The 19,029-nt window shown below is 42.1% G+C and overlaps 1 protein-coding gene across 1 annotated transcript in view; it reads right to left on the bottom strand.

Annotated features, from left to right (window-relative positions):
* Window positions 1-934: 934 nt before the first annotated feature.
* The window catches only part of SNTB1 (syntrophin beta 1), a 179,735-nt gene continuing 161,640 nt past the window's right edge, over window positions 935-19,029 (bottom strand). Inside the window, exons 5-7 of the mRNA XM_084618237.1 lie at window positions 11,951-12,147; window positions 8,345-8,535; window positions 935-3,863 (exon numbers count right to left, since the gene is read on the bottom strand). Of these exons, the coding sequence (XP_084474363.1) occupies window positions 3,771-3,863; window positions 8,345-8,535; window positions 11,951-12,147 (481 nt within the window). The 3' untranslated portion in view covers window positions 935-3,770. The remainder of the gene's footprint in view (window positions 3,864-8,344; window positions 8,536-11,950; window positions 12,148-19,029) is intronic.

Here is a 19,029-nt window from a genome sequence, read left to right as displayed (position 1 = left end):
AACAGATCAGATCAGTTTTATTTTCTGTGATATACAATGTAGATGGTAGTACTTTTCTGATAACATCTTCTGTATAGATGTTCTATTCTTGCTAATATTAGTGATATTTCTATACAGGTTTTACAATTTCAAGAATGTTCTATTTAGAGTTAAAGTTAATTATTCACAAATAATATTTTAATAAAAGTCCCCTCCTTCTCTTTATGGGAAGCCTGTTCTAAACTAGACTGAACACTTTCTCTCTGAAACCACAATCTAGTTAGTTAAATGAGCAGGCTTTATAGACAAGATACATTGGTTTTTTTTTATTTAAGGCATTATTTATGAATTTGAATAGTGAGAGGAAACCAAATCTTCTTTCCCCAGCCACTTTTTTGATGAAAAATGAAGTGTTCAAGGGCAGTGATTTGTCTACTCTCACTACACTACTGCTACCACCAGGCAGACACACGCTTCAGGAACTGTGTTGGGGAAAACAAAGTGAATTTAGTGCTTGGAAAAGGTGCTGGAAAGATACCTCATAGACACGGCAGGTTTCCCCACTCAGCTGCATACATGCCTTCAGTGACCCCCAGGTAGTAGAGTTGCCTTTTCCTTTCTGTCCTTGGTGATCAGAGAGACTGCCAACAGAGATGCATATTAGGATGTGGTTATTTGTCCACTAGGAACTGGACTGAGACCCTCAGCTCACTTCACAGGCCACCAGACGCACTGCTGACACCATTAATAATGGTGTATTTTCTCTCCCATTTAAAATCATGTCTAAAGAACATTGTCCTCACTATAACTATAATGCACTTTTAAGCCAGCGAAGAAGTGTTTTTCCACCTACTTACATTTTATGAATTAAGTGTAATGTTCCCTGAGACCAGAAATGGTGTAAATACTGAATTCTCAATAGCCTATTGTACAAATTAAGCTCACCTCACAAAAATCAAATAAATGACTTTTATTAAATATATTTTCCCTCTAAAATATAAACTATACTCATATAAATGTGGAGTAGGCCCATATTTTGTCAACCCCATCCAAATTGAATCACTCCAAAATCTGTAAATGATGAAGAAATAACACTTGTAATTACCATAATTTTTAATTTGTCTATAAATATATAATATGAACTTTCTTTGCAAACTATTTAGTTATTCACTTATACTTCATATAGTACTGAGCACCTCAGATTACATACTGTGTAATTTAATTGATACTAATATGAATTCTGATTATTTACAATGAACATACATGTTTATATAACATTCCAGTGACTTTAAGTGTTAAAGAAATAAAGACATAGTGCAGTATAATTTACATATGTATTGACTCTTATCCATAGTACACAAGCTGCTGCTTGAATCTCTCAAATTTCTATAGGAACAGGGGTCCAAATACATAAACATTTTGTACTTGGACAAAAAACACTTTGCATTGCGTGAGCTAGAAGATTTCAGGGGAGATGCCTCCTGTGTTAAATTCACAAACCTTGGCATTTACTTTTTGATACATTTTGCATAGGCTTTTACTGAAATATGATTCTATGATCAAAGGCCCAACCCTATACTTGCCCCCCTGAAAGTCTATGCAGTCTAAAATCATGCATACCTAAACCAGAAGAAATCAAAGATCTACCAGAGATAACTGCATGAATGGAAAATAATAGCAAATTATTTAACTTTTGTTTTTTTTGGTGGGGGGGAATAAAATAAGTTTTAATTCCCTATTGTAAGTGGAATTAAGTGCCATTAAGGTAGAAATGAAAGTTACTAGATAGGCAAATTACTTTGAAGATAACTATATTTATGTACTGTTCCAAAATTACCTCTTTCTCGGGTATAACGTTTTGCAAGTACAGTGCAGTGTTTGTGAATTCAGCCCAGCACCTCTTTAAAAATTTAAAATGAGTATTTTTCTATTACTAATTAACACATGTATATGTATATGGAAACCACCATAAATCAAGCCTTTATGTATGTGGAAACAGATCTGACTTATTTACTGGGCTCAAGACCTCAACTGAAAACAATTAAAATGGAATCACTGTTTTATTATTTATTATATTAATGTGATTTGTTTTCTTTGCCAATTGAGTGACATCTAAATTAAAACGTAGCTTACTTGTAAAGTTTAAAAAGCAATACAAATCATTGCAATGCTACAGCTGAATTTCTGCAAGCAATCACATTCATGACTTCTGCTTCTTTCTAAAAGCCTGGCTTTCAAAATGTGGCTTTAGCGTCAACACATTACGAATATCTATTTCAAAGAGTTAATTCTGTTTGCAGCTTAAATGTGGTATAAATTCTACGTGATCAACAGTTTTTCATTCCACTCCTACTAAATTCTCAGGCCACTTTCTGTATCTCAAATGCATTTTTAAACGAATTATTACAGAGCTACACATGTCTCTTAATGAAATCTATTTCCATTTAACTGATTTAGTAGCAGGGCATACTACTAGGTCACAATGTTAAGTGAGGCACCATAACTTGCCTTGTGGGTAAAATTTCCAAAGCTCTTCAGTCCGATTTTGAAGAGTGACTGGGTGCCCCTGACCTTCAGTGGGACTTAGGTTAGTTCTTTTAAAAAGTTTACCCTGTTTGCTCATAAGTTAAGGACACTTGAACAGGCCCCTTTGCGCTCTCTTGTGGTTACCCGACTATACAACAAAAGTCCTATGATTACTGCTGCTTTGGTGCCCCTTACAGGAATGTGCACATATGTTCATTACACAAGGACCATTAGAAAATGCCCCGGATGCTCTGAACTGGGTGCTGGGCTGTTCACTAAGGAGCTCTTGGTTGCTTTAGAGCAGAGGTTCTCAACTGGGGGTACGCCAAAATAAACCAGAGAGCAGGGCTGGTGTCAGACTCAGTGGAGCCCAGGGCAAAAAAGTGAACCCGAGCAACTTAGCTTCATGGGACCCCTTGTGGCGTGGGGCACCAGGCAATTGCCCTGCTTGCTACCCTCTAATGCTGGCCCTGGCTTTTAATCTAGTGCATATGAGAAAAACAGTTTTGGGGGCACAGGTGGGCTGGGGAGTTGTTACAGCATGTTGTAGGGGGGAAGGGGGCAGCCTCAGACAGAAAAAGATTGAGAACTCCTGCTTTAGAGTACCCTACTGGAGTACATGCACACACAAAACATACCTGCCGGGGCATTAAAGCAGCTGCCTCTCATGACTCCTTCTTATGGAACAGCAAGATATTTAAATAGCACATCAACTGGGATTAAAGTAATATTTTACTGATTTTTTTTTAATCTTCGTAAAGCCACCACTTCACGTAGTATCAAAAAAGAGAAACAAATATCAAGCCTTATTCTGAATCACGACTGATAAGGGCCCAGTCTTGCATCTGCTTAGCCCTTACTTACTCTATATAAACAAATACTTTGAAATAGGCACGATTTATGATTTTGAAATGCTTACACATACAGTACTATACTCATTTCCACTGTACAGTATGTGGTTTTAAATTACTAACATTGTAAAATTCCATTTTTGCCATTGTTTACAATGAGCTATGTTATTGTCTCCTGCAACTGACAGTGACTGAAACGACTGTTCGGAGTCTAAAATCTGTTGGTTTTTTTCGGTGTGTGCCTCCTTTGTAGTTGATCAAAATGAAGGCTGGGCCTTGGAGAATCACCAGAGCTGAAGTCCTTGCATTGAACTCCAATCTTTTGTACATTGCTAGCAGCTACAGGTGTCTTCTATTGATTGTACTTCAGATTAGCATGACAGTTTCATTTTTCTTTTAGGAAACCGATGTAATTTATGCCACCAAACCAAGTCTTGTAATCTTAGCTGAAAGGAAGGAATGAATGATGAACACAATTGGCTTTGGACAAGAATGAAGGTCCAGTTGCTGAAATTAGAAAAGAGATGGAGTTAGTGGTGGTTCAGGTCACAAAGTACTGACAAAACTAGCCGTCATTTGCCGATTATTTACTTGATCTATTATCTGCTAATAGTTTTAAAGCAATCAGATAAAAACCAGCACTTTATCACGTACATCACACTGCATCTTATTTTTCTACAGTTTGTCTTGTTACAAATACTCGGGTCATTAAGAGTAATCAATGACCCTGCCACTGTCCAAAAAATCCTAGAGCTGCAGAGTTTGCTTTCTGATGAGTCTCGAAACTGAACACGGTAGGTTCCTGTAGGGCTGGCTTAGCTGATGTGAGCAGGCCCAACTTAAGATAAGACGTGTCTGAACAAGTAACTGCTGAACAAGCCGAGACAAGTAATTGCTGAAACTACTAACTACTGTGAATACATTTTTGTAAATAAGAGAAGCAAAAACTAACTAAACTAACTATTGTGGATCTGTTTAGAATAGATAAAGTATACAGAAAATCTCTGAACTGATAAGCTTGCTTTAGAGAGACAAGATGGGTGAGGTAATATCTTTTACTGGACCAACTTCTGTTGGTGATAGAGACAAGTTTTCCAGCTTACACAGAGTTCTTCTTCAGGTTCTGGGAAACACCTGAAGAGGAGCTCTGTGTAAGTCTGAAAGCTTGTCTCTCTCACCAACAGAAGTTGGTCCAGTAAAAGGTATTACCTCACCCACCTTGTCTCTCTAATATCCTGGGGCCAACACTGCATCCAAGCTTGCCTTACGCAATCGGTCTTTAATGCAAGAAGTATAGATGTTAGGGGCTAGGGAAGATGTATACAAACTTTATGGTGTACAACATGAATTGGAATTGTGGTTGCCCCCTGTAAATAAATCACCGGTTCTCGGGCCAGCCCGGGCAAAGAGCTGTTGCATGTCTAACACAATAATCTGAGTGACAGGCTGGAGTCGAACTGAGTTTTTTGGATCCCAGAGAAGTGGATGAAGTGTCCTCCCAGAACTGGATGAGTGGTTCTGGATAAACCCAGCAGAAAGGTCTCACAGGGAATCCTAACACTTCTGTTTAGAGGGTGGAATTAGTTTAACCCCTGAAGTTTTCCAACAGGTTCAAGTTCCAGCTGTTAAAGGGAGCCTCACACAGGAGAGGGGAAGGTTAGGGGGCACAGTTTGGATTGTGAAAGAGAGGCTGAGTGCCTGAGGTTTGCAGGCTGGAGCAATTCAAGCAGTCAGTCTGTGTTCACTAACTGAGAACACTGTCTGAGACTGGTTAATGCATTGAACCATGGCCTCAAGACTCAGTCTGAGATAGCGGTTTGAAATGGCATACTTTTACACAGCTTTAGCAAACTGAGTGAAATTGACTCCCCACAGCACATCCAAAAATGCCTTTCAACATTAAGGCAGCAAATAACCTGAATTTTTCTTTTTTTTGAAAAACTGCCTTAATTCTACTTTCTTTTGTTTAATGTGTTCTGCTTTGCAAGTGCAAAAAATAAAATCGGCACACGTCTGAGCCTGATGGCAGAGCAACAGTAGAAACGGTGCAACGTGTTTACAGGCTTTTCTGAGAGAAGTATCTGACTAGATTTGCAGAACATTTCAACTATCTCCCCCATGCTTCTGTTTGAACTTCCTGATGTAGGCGTGCACACAAAACCGATTCTGAGTGATAGAGCAATAAAAAATTCTGGACTGAGTTTAGAAGCCGTAAGAATGGTGGGATCGAGTGAATAATTCAGCTCAAGAGATTAGGATGTATCAGCATCTCAGTGAAAATAAAACAAGAAGCTGCCTGTCGTAGACAAACTGTCTTAAGAACAATTTGCAAATATTCAGTGTACAATTTGACTTCAGCTTTATACGAACACCAACATGCTCTAGGCAGCTGCCTTTTCAGGTCCACAAGTAGGTGCCTACAATGGATTTCACTATATATAGAATATAATTTCTAAATGTCACATGCATCTAAAAGAGGCATCGATAGATAGACAGATAGGTATGTCACTTTCCATTAAGGGTTTGTTCTTACTCTTTTTGACACTATTAGCAGAACTCAACTCCAGTATGAGTAGTCTGGGTCTCTGAAATACTTGTTCACTGCACATGTTGTCATTGTGCATTTATATCACAGACCTTCTTATCCTAGCAGCTATAGATGGACCAGTCCAGATGCACCATCTTTTAACTAGCCAATGGGGTAAAGATGGCAACTGGCTGTTCTAGAGGGCCAGTGCCTCAACAACTGCCAGTCAAGCCAGTTTCCAGAAGGAAAATAGATTCTTCACCTCGCCTCCTGCAACAGCAGAGGGAATGTTTTGTATCCCATTGATCGCACTATAGCAACTATGGCTGTTCTGTTTTCGATGCTAGACCTCATTCTACATAGAATAAACATATAAACTAATGAACAGTACAGTACAAGGTGTCATCACCGGGTAGTAGGCAAGAGCACGACAGTCAAATCTTCTATTATAGAATCCCACCGTTAATACAGGGCTAGCTCCACACAAGGATTTAGGCACCTAACTGCCACTTCAGGAACTGAAGTCAAAATTTAGATCCTCAAAACCCTCACGTAGCTGCTCATTAACCCTGTAGGTGCCTAAACTCTCTAGACACCTACATTTCCACCAATAAAGTCTTCTAAGCCCCCAAATATTTGCCACTGGGCATGTACACAATCACCTCAGTCCTGATGCCCCGGCACCTAACTCATGCCTATACCCTGTCAGGATCCTCAGATGAGGTCTTCCCCCAGCTAACTCACTGTGGGATCTGCTAAGGTCGGCATGCTCAGAGGCTAACTAACCAATCAGCCCCCACACAAAGCAATGGTGGTAGGATTACCGCTGTCTATATGAAACCTTTAGGCCGGTGGTTAGGCTGCTCCCCCAGGAGTCCTGGGGTCATTTGTTCCCTCTGTCTGATTTGGAGCAAGAATGTGAACTTGGGTCTCCCAGCTCTCAGCAGAGTGCCCTAACCACTGGGCTATGGGGTATTTGGGGTAGGACTGTCTCAGTCTCTCCTTTTGAAACTATCCCAATTTGTATAGGGAACAGGGATTGGAACTTGGATCTTCCACATCCTGGCAATTGTGCTAACAGCTGGGCTCCTGGCAGGGGTGGGGACAGAAGGGGGGGTTCTCTTGTTTTTTTTGTGAGAAAGAGCTGACCTGGCTTAGGTTCCCAACACCAGGAGAGAGTTCATGGCTGTGAACCTTGAATGAAGAACCGTGAACCCTGCCTAAGCCCTACCCCTCTCTTCAGTATTTCCTGTTAGCTAGCTGAGGCAGCTCCCTGCTCAGCCTGCTGGCTTTTGTGAATCCCATTCCTGGGCAGCTAACTCTCCATATGTCTTACATACAGAGCCTGGGCACCTAACTCAGGGCTGTGGATTCCACTAGGTGGAAGGGTATCTAAGGGTTAGGTGCTACAGTGCTGAGCCAAAGTCCTTTTTGTGGATCTAGCCCACAGTCTCTACCCTTGAAATGAGACTATGTTTTGTTCTGCACTTCCTTGAAGCTGATATGGTTCTTTGCGTCTGATGTAAGGATTTCATAAAGCCAGGAATAGTGGCACTATATTTTAATGGCCATTTATTTCCACTCTTTGTTCTACATTCAAATAATGGGAACAGTGTGTTTCTACAGAAAATGACTTTCTAAACCATTCTCTCCCACTGCTGCAGGTCAAAGGCATTAAAGTGCAACATTATAGCCTGATCCTTTTAGGTACTCAGCACCTTCAATTTACAGTAACTTAACTAGGAGTAGCAAGCACCTAGCAAGACTGGAGACATAGGACAGAATTTTCAAAAGAACTTAGCACCCACAGTTGTGGCCAGATCTTCATAAGTGCTTAAAGTCCATTTAGGCACCAAAATAAGTGGCCAGGTTTTCAAAAGTGCACAACAGATTGGTGGCTGAGGTGCTTTTGAAAATCTGGCCATAAGTGTCACTGTGGGTGCTGAGCATGTTTGAAAATCAGTCCTTTAGTTAACAAGTGTTTGCATTTTTCATAAGTGTTTACAGATTGATGCATACAAATGCAAAAACTCTGGAGTGTCTGACCACCATGGAACCCAATTTGTCCCTAAATACAGGAAATCATTCTTCCCTCCTTGCATGGTTTTACCATTTTATCCCTACCCCATTTTTATTTTATTGACTCTTTCTAAGGACAGGTCCATGTAATCATGATAAAGCCAATTTCCTTATAAATTTTAATAGGTATCAGTCATTATTACTTTAGGAGTTCAACAGTGCATGGAACAATTTACGTTTTGATTACCAGAAATCATGGCACCCATACGTGTATATTTAACCTATGTTAGCTGGCTTGTAAGTGCCTGCCCCAAACCACGAACTCAAGGACAGGCAGCTCCATTGAGCATACTGTCATGCTAATCATGCAAAGAATAATTGCTTGTAATAGTTGCATGCACAAATGGTCACCTCCATTCCCATAGCTAAATGCAGTACTTACAAATTCTCCATCTTTGCCTCCGAAGTCTAAATAAAGCATCCTAATGCCATCATCTGAAGACATTTTTAGTTTTTCATAGGGACACTGTGCAATTGTTTTGGACAAGGCACCATCTTGTGGTTCAACTGTGAGAGAGAATCCATGTTCATAATGGATGGTCAAACGGCACTCCTGGTTTTTGTAGGTGCAAGCTGAATATGAAAAACAAAATTGAGATTATGAAACCCCTGCCCTTAAGAAGCTTATATTTGTAAAATACCATTCACATCTATGGTGACTTATTATCCACTCTACTTACAACATTAACAAGGAAACTACCTTTTAAAGGAAACAGAGTCACCCTGTCTACGTCCACATTTTGACCTGCTTTAAACCTCTTCCAAATTCTATTTAACTAAAAAGAAACCAACATTCTTTTATAGACAGAAACTCAAGCCACTTTTCTGAAACAGAGTTAAAGTAGTGTGGGTATGAGATTGGTGATTGGAGATGAGTAGCTAAAGAACTAGATGGTGTGGATTTGAATGTCGGATTTTATGTGTTTTTATTCTGTATTCCAGAGGCACTATTCCTTAATTGGCTTTCACTGAGTTTCCTTTAACATATATAGTTGTGTGTGTTTTATACTTAATAGACACACACACACATAGTACCAATTCCCATGGAAATTCTAGTAGGTTTCACTAGAGTCCTTTCACAGGATTCTCTTGGTTTCTGCTGGTCTGTGATGTCTACAAAAGGATGAGCTGCCCTGGCTCTGTTCCAAAATTTGATTGCCAACTGGAACCAGTTAACTTTCAACTGAATTTCCATCAGGCATATGTAAAGCCCTTCCTCATCCTTTGCTCTTGCTCAGGGATAGAGAGTGGGTGAAATTAGTTGTTCCTTCTGATCTGTTTACTGCTGTTCTTGTGCTCAGCAGGGCAAGGCTATTGGTTACCTCCACAATGCCACTCATTGACTGTTTATAGGTATACTTACCTGAATGATTGACTCCTTGCTCAAGAGGAGTGGAGTCTTTACCTTCATCTGCCTGGAGTTCTACCTGGAAATAAGCCCCTCATGTACCTGTAGGGTACTATGCCTTCCCCTGACCTCCAATATGAGATCAGTTGCTCCATACTCTGTTCCTAACTATTCAAAGATAGCTACATGTTCTAGTTTGAAGTTCTCTCTGCAATCCTCTCCATAAGTGTTTCAAATGGGTTTGTTTTATGCAGTACAGACAGAACCCCAAATTGTGTCTGAGTCAGGGGTGCCGGAACGGGGGGGCTGGCCCTCCCACTTTTTACCAGCTATCAGGGCAAGGGACGGGTGTGTGGGGAGAGGAGCGAGTGAGGACTGGAATCTTGGCAGGAAGAGCCGGCGTGGGGTGGGGACTAGGGAGAAGGGGCAGGGTGGGGGCTTGGTGGGAAGGGGTGGTGTGGCCATGGTTTGGGCGCTGGTGGCCCCCCCACACACACTTGTAGGAAGCTTTTGCTACTCCTGGTCTGAGTAACTACTCTGGTTGGTCCTCCTTTCTCCCAAGAGGCTGCCTCTCTGCACCAGGACACTTCCAAATGCATTGCCCCGTGAGCAGCTGATCTGGCTTCATGGGCACCTCCTCAGGACACTACTCCTTACAGAGGCACAGTGGATCAACTGACATGAATGTCTTTGTCAGGACGGAGCTAGGCAGATAAGTGTCGGGTGCAGACGGAAGAAAGGCAGGTGAGTGGATGATGTAAACTGAGCTGTGTTACTTGTAAGCAGTTAAGATAACTGCCTGTCATTGGCCACAAAATCAGAGCTGTGCAGACATGCCCTAAAATTAGAACAGTTTATACCACTTAGCACTAAAACAAAGTGTTATTTTTAAAGGCTGGACTGAAGAGCTGTGGAGAAGGACTATGAAAAGCAGAACTCTGAGAACTGACTGATACCTGGTGAAACTTCACATTTGGTATAGACCTACAGTAAATTAATCACGACCTTGTTCTACGCCTCCAGCCTGTGAAAGACTACTGAAATTCATTCTGCTTTACAACACTCAAATATATATAGTTAAATTAATTTGTTGGGTGTTGTAGGGAGTAAATAAAAAAGGTCATTCCCCTGGACCTAATTTGTCTCACCCTTCATGTTTGTGTGCATCTCTGAATGCCAAGATCCAAAAGAAAATCTCATTAACCTTAAGATTCAGGTAGCACCCCTGCTTCCAAAGCAGACATTCAGAGAGTCAGCCTCTCTTTTCAAGCTCCAAATGAGCATCGAAAGTTAAAAGCTGCAAAGGGAATCACTGAAGAATTTCAACAAAGATGAAGACACTTTTGAGTACTAATTAGTTTCCTTGTAATTGAAAAAAGACCCTGATAATTGTAACCACCTATTGCAGCAGGAATTCTGCAGCATGGCTGATTTAACCTTTAGGTTAGCTCGGGGACTGAGTGCCAGATGAGTCTTAGACCTTCAAGTAAAATTGATGGAGTACCCAATTTTACGAGCATTGATGAAAGGAAAGAGTGGGTGACAAAGAGATCACAAAACAAGGATTTTACAGGTTTTGGGGATGGGTCTTGAACAGCGAGAACTGCACCCCTTTGAACAAGTAAGAAGGCAAACCAACAAATAGGAACGGCAGGGTGAAGGGGGCTCAGCCAGGCATTTAAGTTCAGTTGACCAAAATATGGGCTTGTCCGCAAGGGAAGTTCATCTGAAAAAAGGTGAGGTGTGAATTTGAAGCCCTATTGCTATTCTGGAATAACTCTGCTTGTGGACACTTTTATTCCAGAATGAGAGCATCCAGACAGGGAGATAATCCAGAATAGCTATGCCATTTTCCCCATGTAGACAAGCCCTAAGAAGAGAGACTGCTGTGCTCAGTCACTCAATCTTGACTGCATCTTAGAAGGAAGGTAGGTTGTCTTAAAGGGGAGGTGGTTTGCACCCATTGTTATTAGACTCCCCCCCCCCCTTTTTATTTTAAAAAAAGCAGGTCAAGGTGGGTAAATGGCCAATATCTATTTGTGAATTTTGGACATTTATGGCTCCTACCTTACCCACTCTTCTTTTCAGACAGGTGCCCCAACCAGATCACCAGTAATCTTTACTCCCTCCCCCCAATATCTCCTCTTACTCCACGAGGTTGTTCCTTCCAGGGGTCACAGAGCTGTGGGCCTTTGAAACAGAAGCATAGCAGCAGCAGGAGCCCTTCCTTTCTCATCATGACAATCACTTCCCAAAGGCATGAGGTCCCCATCTCTGACTCTAGCACTTCATGCATTATTGGCTGCTAGACTCGTATCAGAATGAGGACGAAAAGAGCAAAATGGAAGTCAGAATGACACCATAGGGGGCCTGAAAACACACAATTTGCCACGGTTACTATAGAAGTTAAGAGCTGGCTGCAAAAGCAGCAATAAACTTTTCACAGTAACATTTCATCTACATTCTGAAGTTTCAATCAGCTCCAGTGGAAATAACTTGGAGAAACCAACAAACTTCTCGAAGCATTGATCCCGGACTAACGATCACAGATCCAGCATTTTGATTCTCGCACTGAGAAACAGGCTACGGACAAATGCCAAAGTGACTCAACGTAAAGAAGAACTTCCAAGTGTTACTCACAGGTTGTGATTTCCGTGATCAGCTCAGCTGAATTGTGGCAGCCCTGCACTATGTTCCTTGTCCACAGTGAGAGGTCTCTGCTAGTCTCTGTCCTGAAGAGATGGGTTTCAATCCCTTGCCTTGTACCGGTGCGCGTTGCAAAAGATAAATCCACCCCAAATTGTGGGGATCCCTTACCAGGACCTGAATGGACCAACCTGAAATTGGATTTAAAAACAAAATAAAATGCTTGCATTGCTTGACGCTGCTCAGACTGCTCGGAGTTTCATGTCGCACAGCTGTACGCAATGGAGTGAATTTAGTGCTGGCGAAAGGTTCGAGAGTAATAGCCTTGGAGACTGAAGGCTTCTGTTTATCCACACAACAGGTACAGAATGGGCAGAAGCAGGGCAAGAGGCCTTAACATGGACCTGCATATGGGAGAAAGAGTAACTCAGTTTCCAAGCCCACTCAGAGCTTGACGTCCCTGCTGAGGCTGCCAACAAGAGTGGCAAATAGTATTAGTTGTGGGGGATGGCTTTTGTGATGTGGACACATCTTCCAGGAACTGGACACAACACAACCAAGCAGCGCCAAAATCCTGGGTTTGGGGTTGTATATTATCCTAGTTCTCTCTCATTTGGACTAGAAATGATACTTGCTGAGCCCGATTTTCAAAACATTGAAAGCACAGGGCAGCAAGCACAAAGTCTGCCTCACAATTAAAGCAACTTCACATACAAAGGAGCAACACGATGTTTAAATGGTTGACAGGGTGTCTAAATATTCATCTGGGTGTACAAAACATTTAATTTGCATCAGGGATTGTGGCAATTGTGCATAAAAATTAGCTACACAATTATGCACCTGATTCTGGCCCTAATGCTTAAGCCCTAAACTGTATGCTTTGCTTCAGAGATATGAGTGCTAATTCAGATAACATTATATAGAGAGAAACCTCTTCCTTCCAGTGGCAAAATGTATCCCTGATAAAAACCTAAAAATCTGCAGCCTACCTTCACAATAAATGATGTTAGATAACAAGGTAACAGGCTCCTATAAAACATCAACTAAGGGCAGACACCTAGTACCATCTTGTATATATTTTTCCTTCAACAACTAAAGCGCAAATAATTTCAAATGCACCAGCTAACTGTAACCTTGAACTTTTCTCTTATATTTGTAGAACATAAAGAAAAATTGAAGCTACCTTTACTCCAGGACAACCAGCTGATATTCAGAGTGGCAAAGAGTCATCTAGCCCAAAAGCTAAATTTCAGAAAAAGCTATTTTAAGATAAAATTGACATCCAAATATCTCTTTTCTCCTTGAGATTATCCATATTTTTAAGGGGTCTGTGTAGAATCATAGAATATCAGGGTTGGAAGGGACCCCAGAAGGTCATCTAGTCCAACCCCCTGCTCAAAGCAGGACCAATTCCCAGTTAAATCATCCCAGCCAGGGCTTTGTCAAGCCTGACCTTAAAAACCTCTAAGGAAGGAGATTCTACCACCTCCCTAGGTAACGCATTCCAGTGTTTCACCACCCTCTTAGTGAAAAAGTTTTTCCTAATATCCAATCTAAACCTCCCCCACTGCAACTTGAGACCATTACTCCTCGTTCTGTCATCTGCTACCATTGAGAACAGTCTAGAGCCATCCTCTTTGGAACCCCCTTTCAGGTAGTTGAAAGCAGCTATCAAATCCCCCCTCATTCTTCTCTTCTGCAGGCTAAACAATCCCAGCTCCCTCAGCCTCTCCTCATAAGTCATGTGTTCCAGTCCCCTAATCATTTTTGTTGCCCTTCGCTGGACTCTCTCCAATTTATCCACATCCTTCTTGAAGTGTGGGGCCCAAAACTGGACACAGTACTCCAGATGAGGCCTCACCAATGTCGAATAGAGGGGAACGATCACGTCCCTCGATCTGCTCGCTATGCCCCTACTTATACATCCCAAAATGCCATTGGCCTTCTTGGCAACAAGGGCACACTGCTGACTCATATCCAGCTTCTCGTCCACTGTCACCCCTAGGTCCTTTTCCGCAGAACTGCTGCCTAGCCATTCGGTCCCTAGTCTGTAGCTGTGCATTGGGTTCTTCCGTCCTAAGTGCAGGACCCTGCACTTATCCTTATTGAACCTCATCAGATTCCTTTTGGCCCAATCTTCCAATTGGTCTAGGTCCTTCTGTATCCTATCCCTCCCCTCCAGCGTATCTACCACTCCTCCCAGTTTAGTATCATCCGCAAATTTGCTGAGAGTGCAATCCACACCATCCTCCAGATCATTTATGAAGATATTGAATAAAACCGGCCCCAGGACCGACCCTTGGGGCACTCCACTTGATACCAGCTGCCAACTAGACATGGAGCCATTGATCACTACCAACTAGACAAGTTAGAGAAGTAATTCAAGGACATTGCAACAGTTCAATTGTAATGATGAATGCAGAGAAACATTTTACCATTTAAGGGTTAAACAATAAATCTCGGAGAGACTGATAAACTGAAACCAGGAAGATTCTTATAAAACTGACACCTGAAGAAAACAGGAATATAAATGTGTCTTTTTTTTATCTCACCATATGTTAATGATAAATGTTATACACAGAGACAATATATAACAAAAGGCCACTGCTCCAATACCTGCAATGTAAGATAATCCCTACATTTAAATATTAATTCCCAGCTAACGATTTATTTTGCACACCTTAAAAAAAGATTCCTTGTGCCTGACATCACAGAATGGTACTGTTTAATGAAGACAGTGTTTTATAAAATAAAAAGGAAGTGAAGCAACAGGACTTTGGCATTGGAGAATCAGATGCCTCCATTCTGAAACACTGCCCCTTAGAGAGTACTGTACACAAAAGCTCATCTGAATAGATAAAATCACAAAGGCAAAGACATTATGCCTAGAGCAGGGAGATTTTTGAAAGACATAATGGGCCAGATCCTCAGCTGGTATAAACAACAGAGGTAGGCCAATTTATACGAGCTGAGGATCTGGCCCACTCCTCCAGAAGTGCAATTTCTTTCCTGCCGGGATATAAAGTTTCCTAGGTTTGTCCATCTTTGACTTGATAGAAACTGTCCATGTATTTGTAGCTTCTGATCAATTTCCTTGATTTAAAAAAGACAAACCATGCGAAATTAAAGCAGGGCCAGGTTACTGTGTGCAGATCTGCCTCTGACCATGTGGCTGGGGAAATGTGCCTCTTCCACAGAGCTGTATGTGATCACAGTACCCCACTTCCATCCTGCAAGGCAGGCATGGCTTGAGGCATTAACTGCCACAGCCCCTTTCCGAGCTTTGGCACCCTCCCATCTTTTGCGGGAGATTCTGAGGACAACTGATAGCACACCTCCCTGGCAGCCATGTGACCCGATGGAGGAAGAGGAAGAATCAGAGCTTGTGTGGAGGCCTCCTGAGTCCCCAGTTTGTTCTGCAGGGCTCTCACCCCCTCTCCCAGTAGGACAATACGGTAAAAACTCTGCAAGGGCCATCGGGCCTTTGACTATCAGAGTGGAGGACTGGAGTCAGTACTCCTGGGTATACTCCTGGTTCTGCTTCTAACTTCCTTGGGGAAATGACAGCATGCGTGGGTGACAAGATGGGTGAGACAATATCTTTTGTTGGACCAACTTTTGTTGGTGAGAGATAAGCTTTCGAGCTTATACAGAGCTCTTCACAACAACACTTCATACAGCATGTCTGGGCCTCAGTTCCCCAATACACACAATGGGTATAGTAATCACTTTCACACTGCCCCAGTGACAAGCCATTTTTAGTAAGGAGGTTTGAGAGCCATAGATAGAGGATGTTTTACAATATCAACCTGTTGTTATAAAACAGTAAGTCACAAAGTACAGACTTAACATTATTGCCCATGAGAAATTGTACACTAGGAAACTATTTCAAAGTCCTCTGTCACATCCTTTCTGCTGTGGACAGAGTTCATTAACTGCTCTGCTAAGTATTTCCCAGCACTTGTCACACGCTATGCCACTCAATTTGGAAACCACATACTCCGAGATAGTAAGTGCCTAAAACTAGTTCACTTCTACAGGAAAATAGCATCACATAGAATCATAGAATATCAGGGTTGGAAGGGACCCCAGAAGGTCATCTAGTCCAACCCCCTGCTCAAAGCAGGACCAATTCCCAGTTAAATCATCCCAGCCAGGGCTTTGTCAAGCCTGACCTTAAAAACCTCTAAGGAAGGAGATTCTACCACCTCCCTAGGTAACGCATTCCAGTGTTTCACCACCCTCTTAGTGAAAAAGTTTTTCCTAATATCCAATCTAAACCTCCCCCACTGCAACTTGTTATCGATAACATCAGTAATACAGCAGGGCTAACATTACTGGTCCTACAATATGTTGACAGACACGAGCAGCATGTTGGACCTACCTAGTACCATAGTGTCACATCCAGTATGAACCATATTTATTCCCTACTTCCTTATCCACACCACTACCTTCTTACTTACTCTTACTTCTTACTTACTAGAACTTTAGCTACATTATTTAAAATTCTGCTCATCATGGATGGCATCAATTGTACATCCAGTTAGAGATCAGGCTTTTCAAAGTCCAGCAGTAAGACATGAACTAGACAGGTATTCAGCAGGGAGTTAATATTATGGGATATCATTACTTAGGTCTTTAAGTCTGAGACAAAGGACTCCCAAGTCTCCTTTTGGCCAATACTATTGCTGTTCATATGAAATATTGGCAACATCAGGCTACTGAAAAACCTGACAGCCATTAAAGAAAGCCAGCTAAACCAGTTCTTTTTGCGAAACCAAAGAGCATGTTATTTAGCTGCTCAAACTGGCTGATTGACGTAAAAATCAGTTCTTCATTTGAGGAGATATGCAAAACCACTTTGAGAGCTTGCCAACAGTCCTAATAACATTACGGAATGTCAGAATATTTACTAGCATGCACATCTTTCGCTATTCATATTAAAAAGAGGTCAGCTGATGGTTATTCAATGGTGGACACTACAAAGAACTCCAGAGATAGCCTGGAAGCTAGTCATTAGCATAACCTTCAACTTTCAGCCAGTGCAGTCACCTGAAGGTTACTCAACAGGACAGACTTTCCAAGATATAAGATCCACCCAGTGGTTCTCAACCAGGGGTCCAAGGCCCCCTGGGGGGCCATGAGCAGATTTCAGGGGGTCCGCCAAGCAGGGCAGCATTAGACTCGCTGGGGCCCAGGGCAGAAAGCCAAAGCCTCACTGCATGGGGCTGAAGCCCAGAGCCCTGCCACCCGGGGCTTGAAGTTGAATCCTGAGCAATGTAGCTTTGGGGGGGGTCCTGTGGCGTGGGGCCTGGGCAACTGTCCTGCTTGCTACGCATTAATGCCGGCCCTGGCTTTTATATGCAGAAAAACAGTTATTGTGGCTCTGGTGAGCCGTGGAGTTTTTATGGCATGCTGGGGGGGGGGGGGGCCCAAAAAGGAAAAGGTTGAGAACCCCTGAGATATAGTATATGTCTAAGAAGCACTGAGAGCTTCTAGAGTTTTTTCACCAGAACTCAGAGCAGCCGCCAGAGGGCATAAGAATGTTAGTAATTATAAACCAGTCTGCTCAGGAATAAGTTGATATAGGGTGTATTAGGAATAGACAGTTACTGTAAAATGCCCCTCTTTACATTCTGCAGAGAGCTGTAAACACAGATTAGTTTTTCAGTTTATCTGATTGCTCCCTCTTCTATTTGTATTCTGTCTACCTTCTCCATTTTTCAGTTCTTTACGTATGCACAGTAGCACGAGATGAGGAATACAAACCAAGGTGTTGGTGCTGGGTGGGACTCTGTGGTCTGCATTTTACTTTAATGATATGAAAAGAATCTCAGGCATTTGTTGCAGCACAGAAAAATCTTCACAAATGACAGTGAAATTCTCATTGACACCCTGGGGAGTATTTTCAAAGCAGGTATTCAACTGCTCAGCTTAGGTTTATGTCAGTAGGCATTGATTTAAGTTCTTCATCAAGTGCAGTCATCAATCAGCTCAGTCTAGCAGAAAGCTTTGAAAAAACTAATCATGTAACATTACTTCTTTTCTCCACAGGACAATCCCCAGTTTGACTTCCCCCGTGAGACCTGCTCTTGAACAGCTATGCCCTTTGGAAATCTGTCCCTCCCTGCTCACTCATCCTAGTTTTGTCCCTAATGTAACATCACTGGAAGACTCAAGACAAGATAATACTAAGCTTTCCGACCCTCCTAAAGGAAGAAAGCAATAAAAGTTTGAAAGAGCTCTCCACATTTTGGGTTGGTTGAAGGTTTTTCTAGTCATGTTGCAGAAATAGTGTTTGTGGAACTGGGGAGTACTCAAAACAGCATGGCGCTCAGATAACAGTGTGGGGAACGTTAGAAATACCTAGATAAATTAAACATAACACACAGTAATTGTGATCATCAAATGTCTAAGCTGGGGCAGGGATAGCTCAGTGGTTTCAGCATTGGCCTGCTAAACCCAGGATTCTGAGTTCAATCCTTGAGGGGGTCATTTAGGGATCTGGGGCAAAAACTGGGGATTGGTCCTACTTCAAGCAGGAGGTAGGACTAGATCAGTGGTTCTCAAAGCCGGTCTGCCGCTTATTCAAGGAAAGCCCCTGGCACGCCAGACCAGTTTGTTTACCTGCCGTGTCCGCAGGTTCAGCCGATTGCGGCTCCCACTGGCCACAGTTCGCCGCTCCAGGGGCTTTCCCTGAACAAGCGGCGGACCAGCTTTGAGAACCACTGGACTAGATGACCTCCTGAGGTCCCTTCCAACCCTGATATTCTATGATTCTATGATTAATTAACAACAAAAGCTATTTGATGATTTGTGTTCCAAAGCATCAAGAATGTTTCCAGACAAACGCATTAACTACTAACCAAGTTAATACAATTTAGGACCCAGGATGTAGCTTTGCATTAGTTTTTTGGCATCATAATGTGTAGATGGGACTGAATCTGGGACTTAGCATTTTGTTCATGTCTACTATGATATGTAATGCAGTTTTATTGTAGGGTGGTTGTTTCCTTTAACTTCTACAGCACTTTACACACATTTAACATCGAATTTTTTAAGCTGCACACACT

The sequence above is a fragment of the Lepidochelys olivacea genome (genome assembly GCF_965140295.1).
Source record: "Lepidochelys olivacea isolate rLepOli2 genome assembly, chromosome: 2".
Lineage (NCBI taxonomy): Eukaryota > Metazoa > Chordata > Testudines > Cheloniidae > Lepidochelys > Lepidochelys olivacea.
Note: the sequence above shows the minus strand (reverse complement) of the source record. Positions and strands in the feature narration are given on the sequence as shown.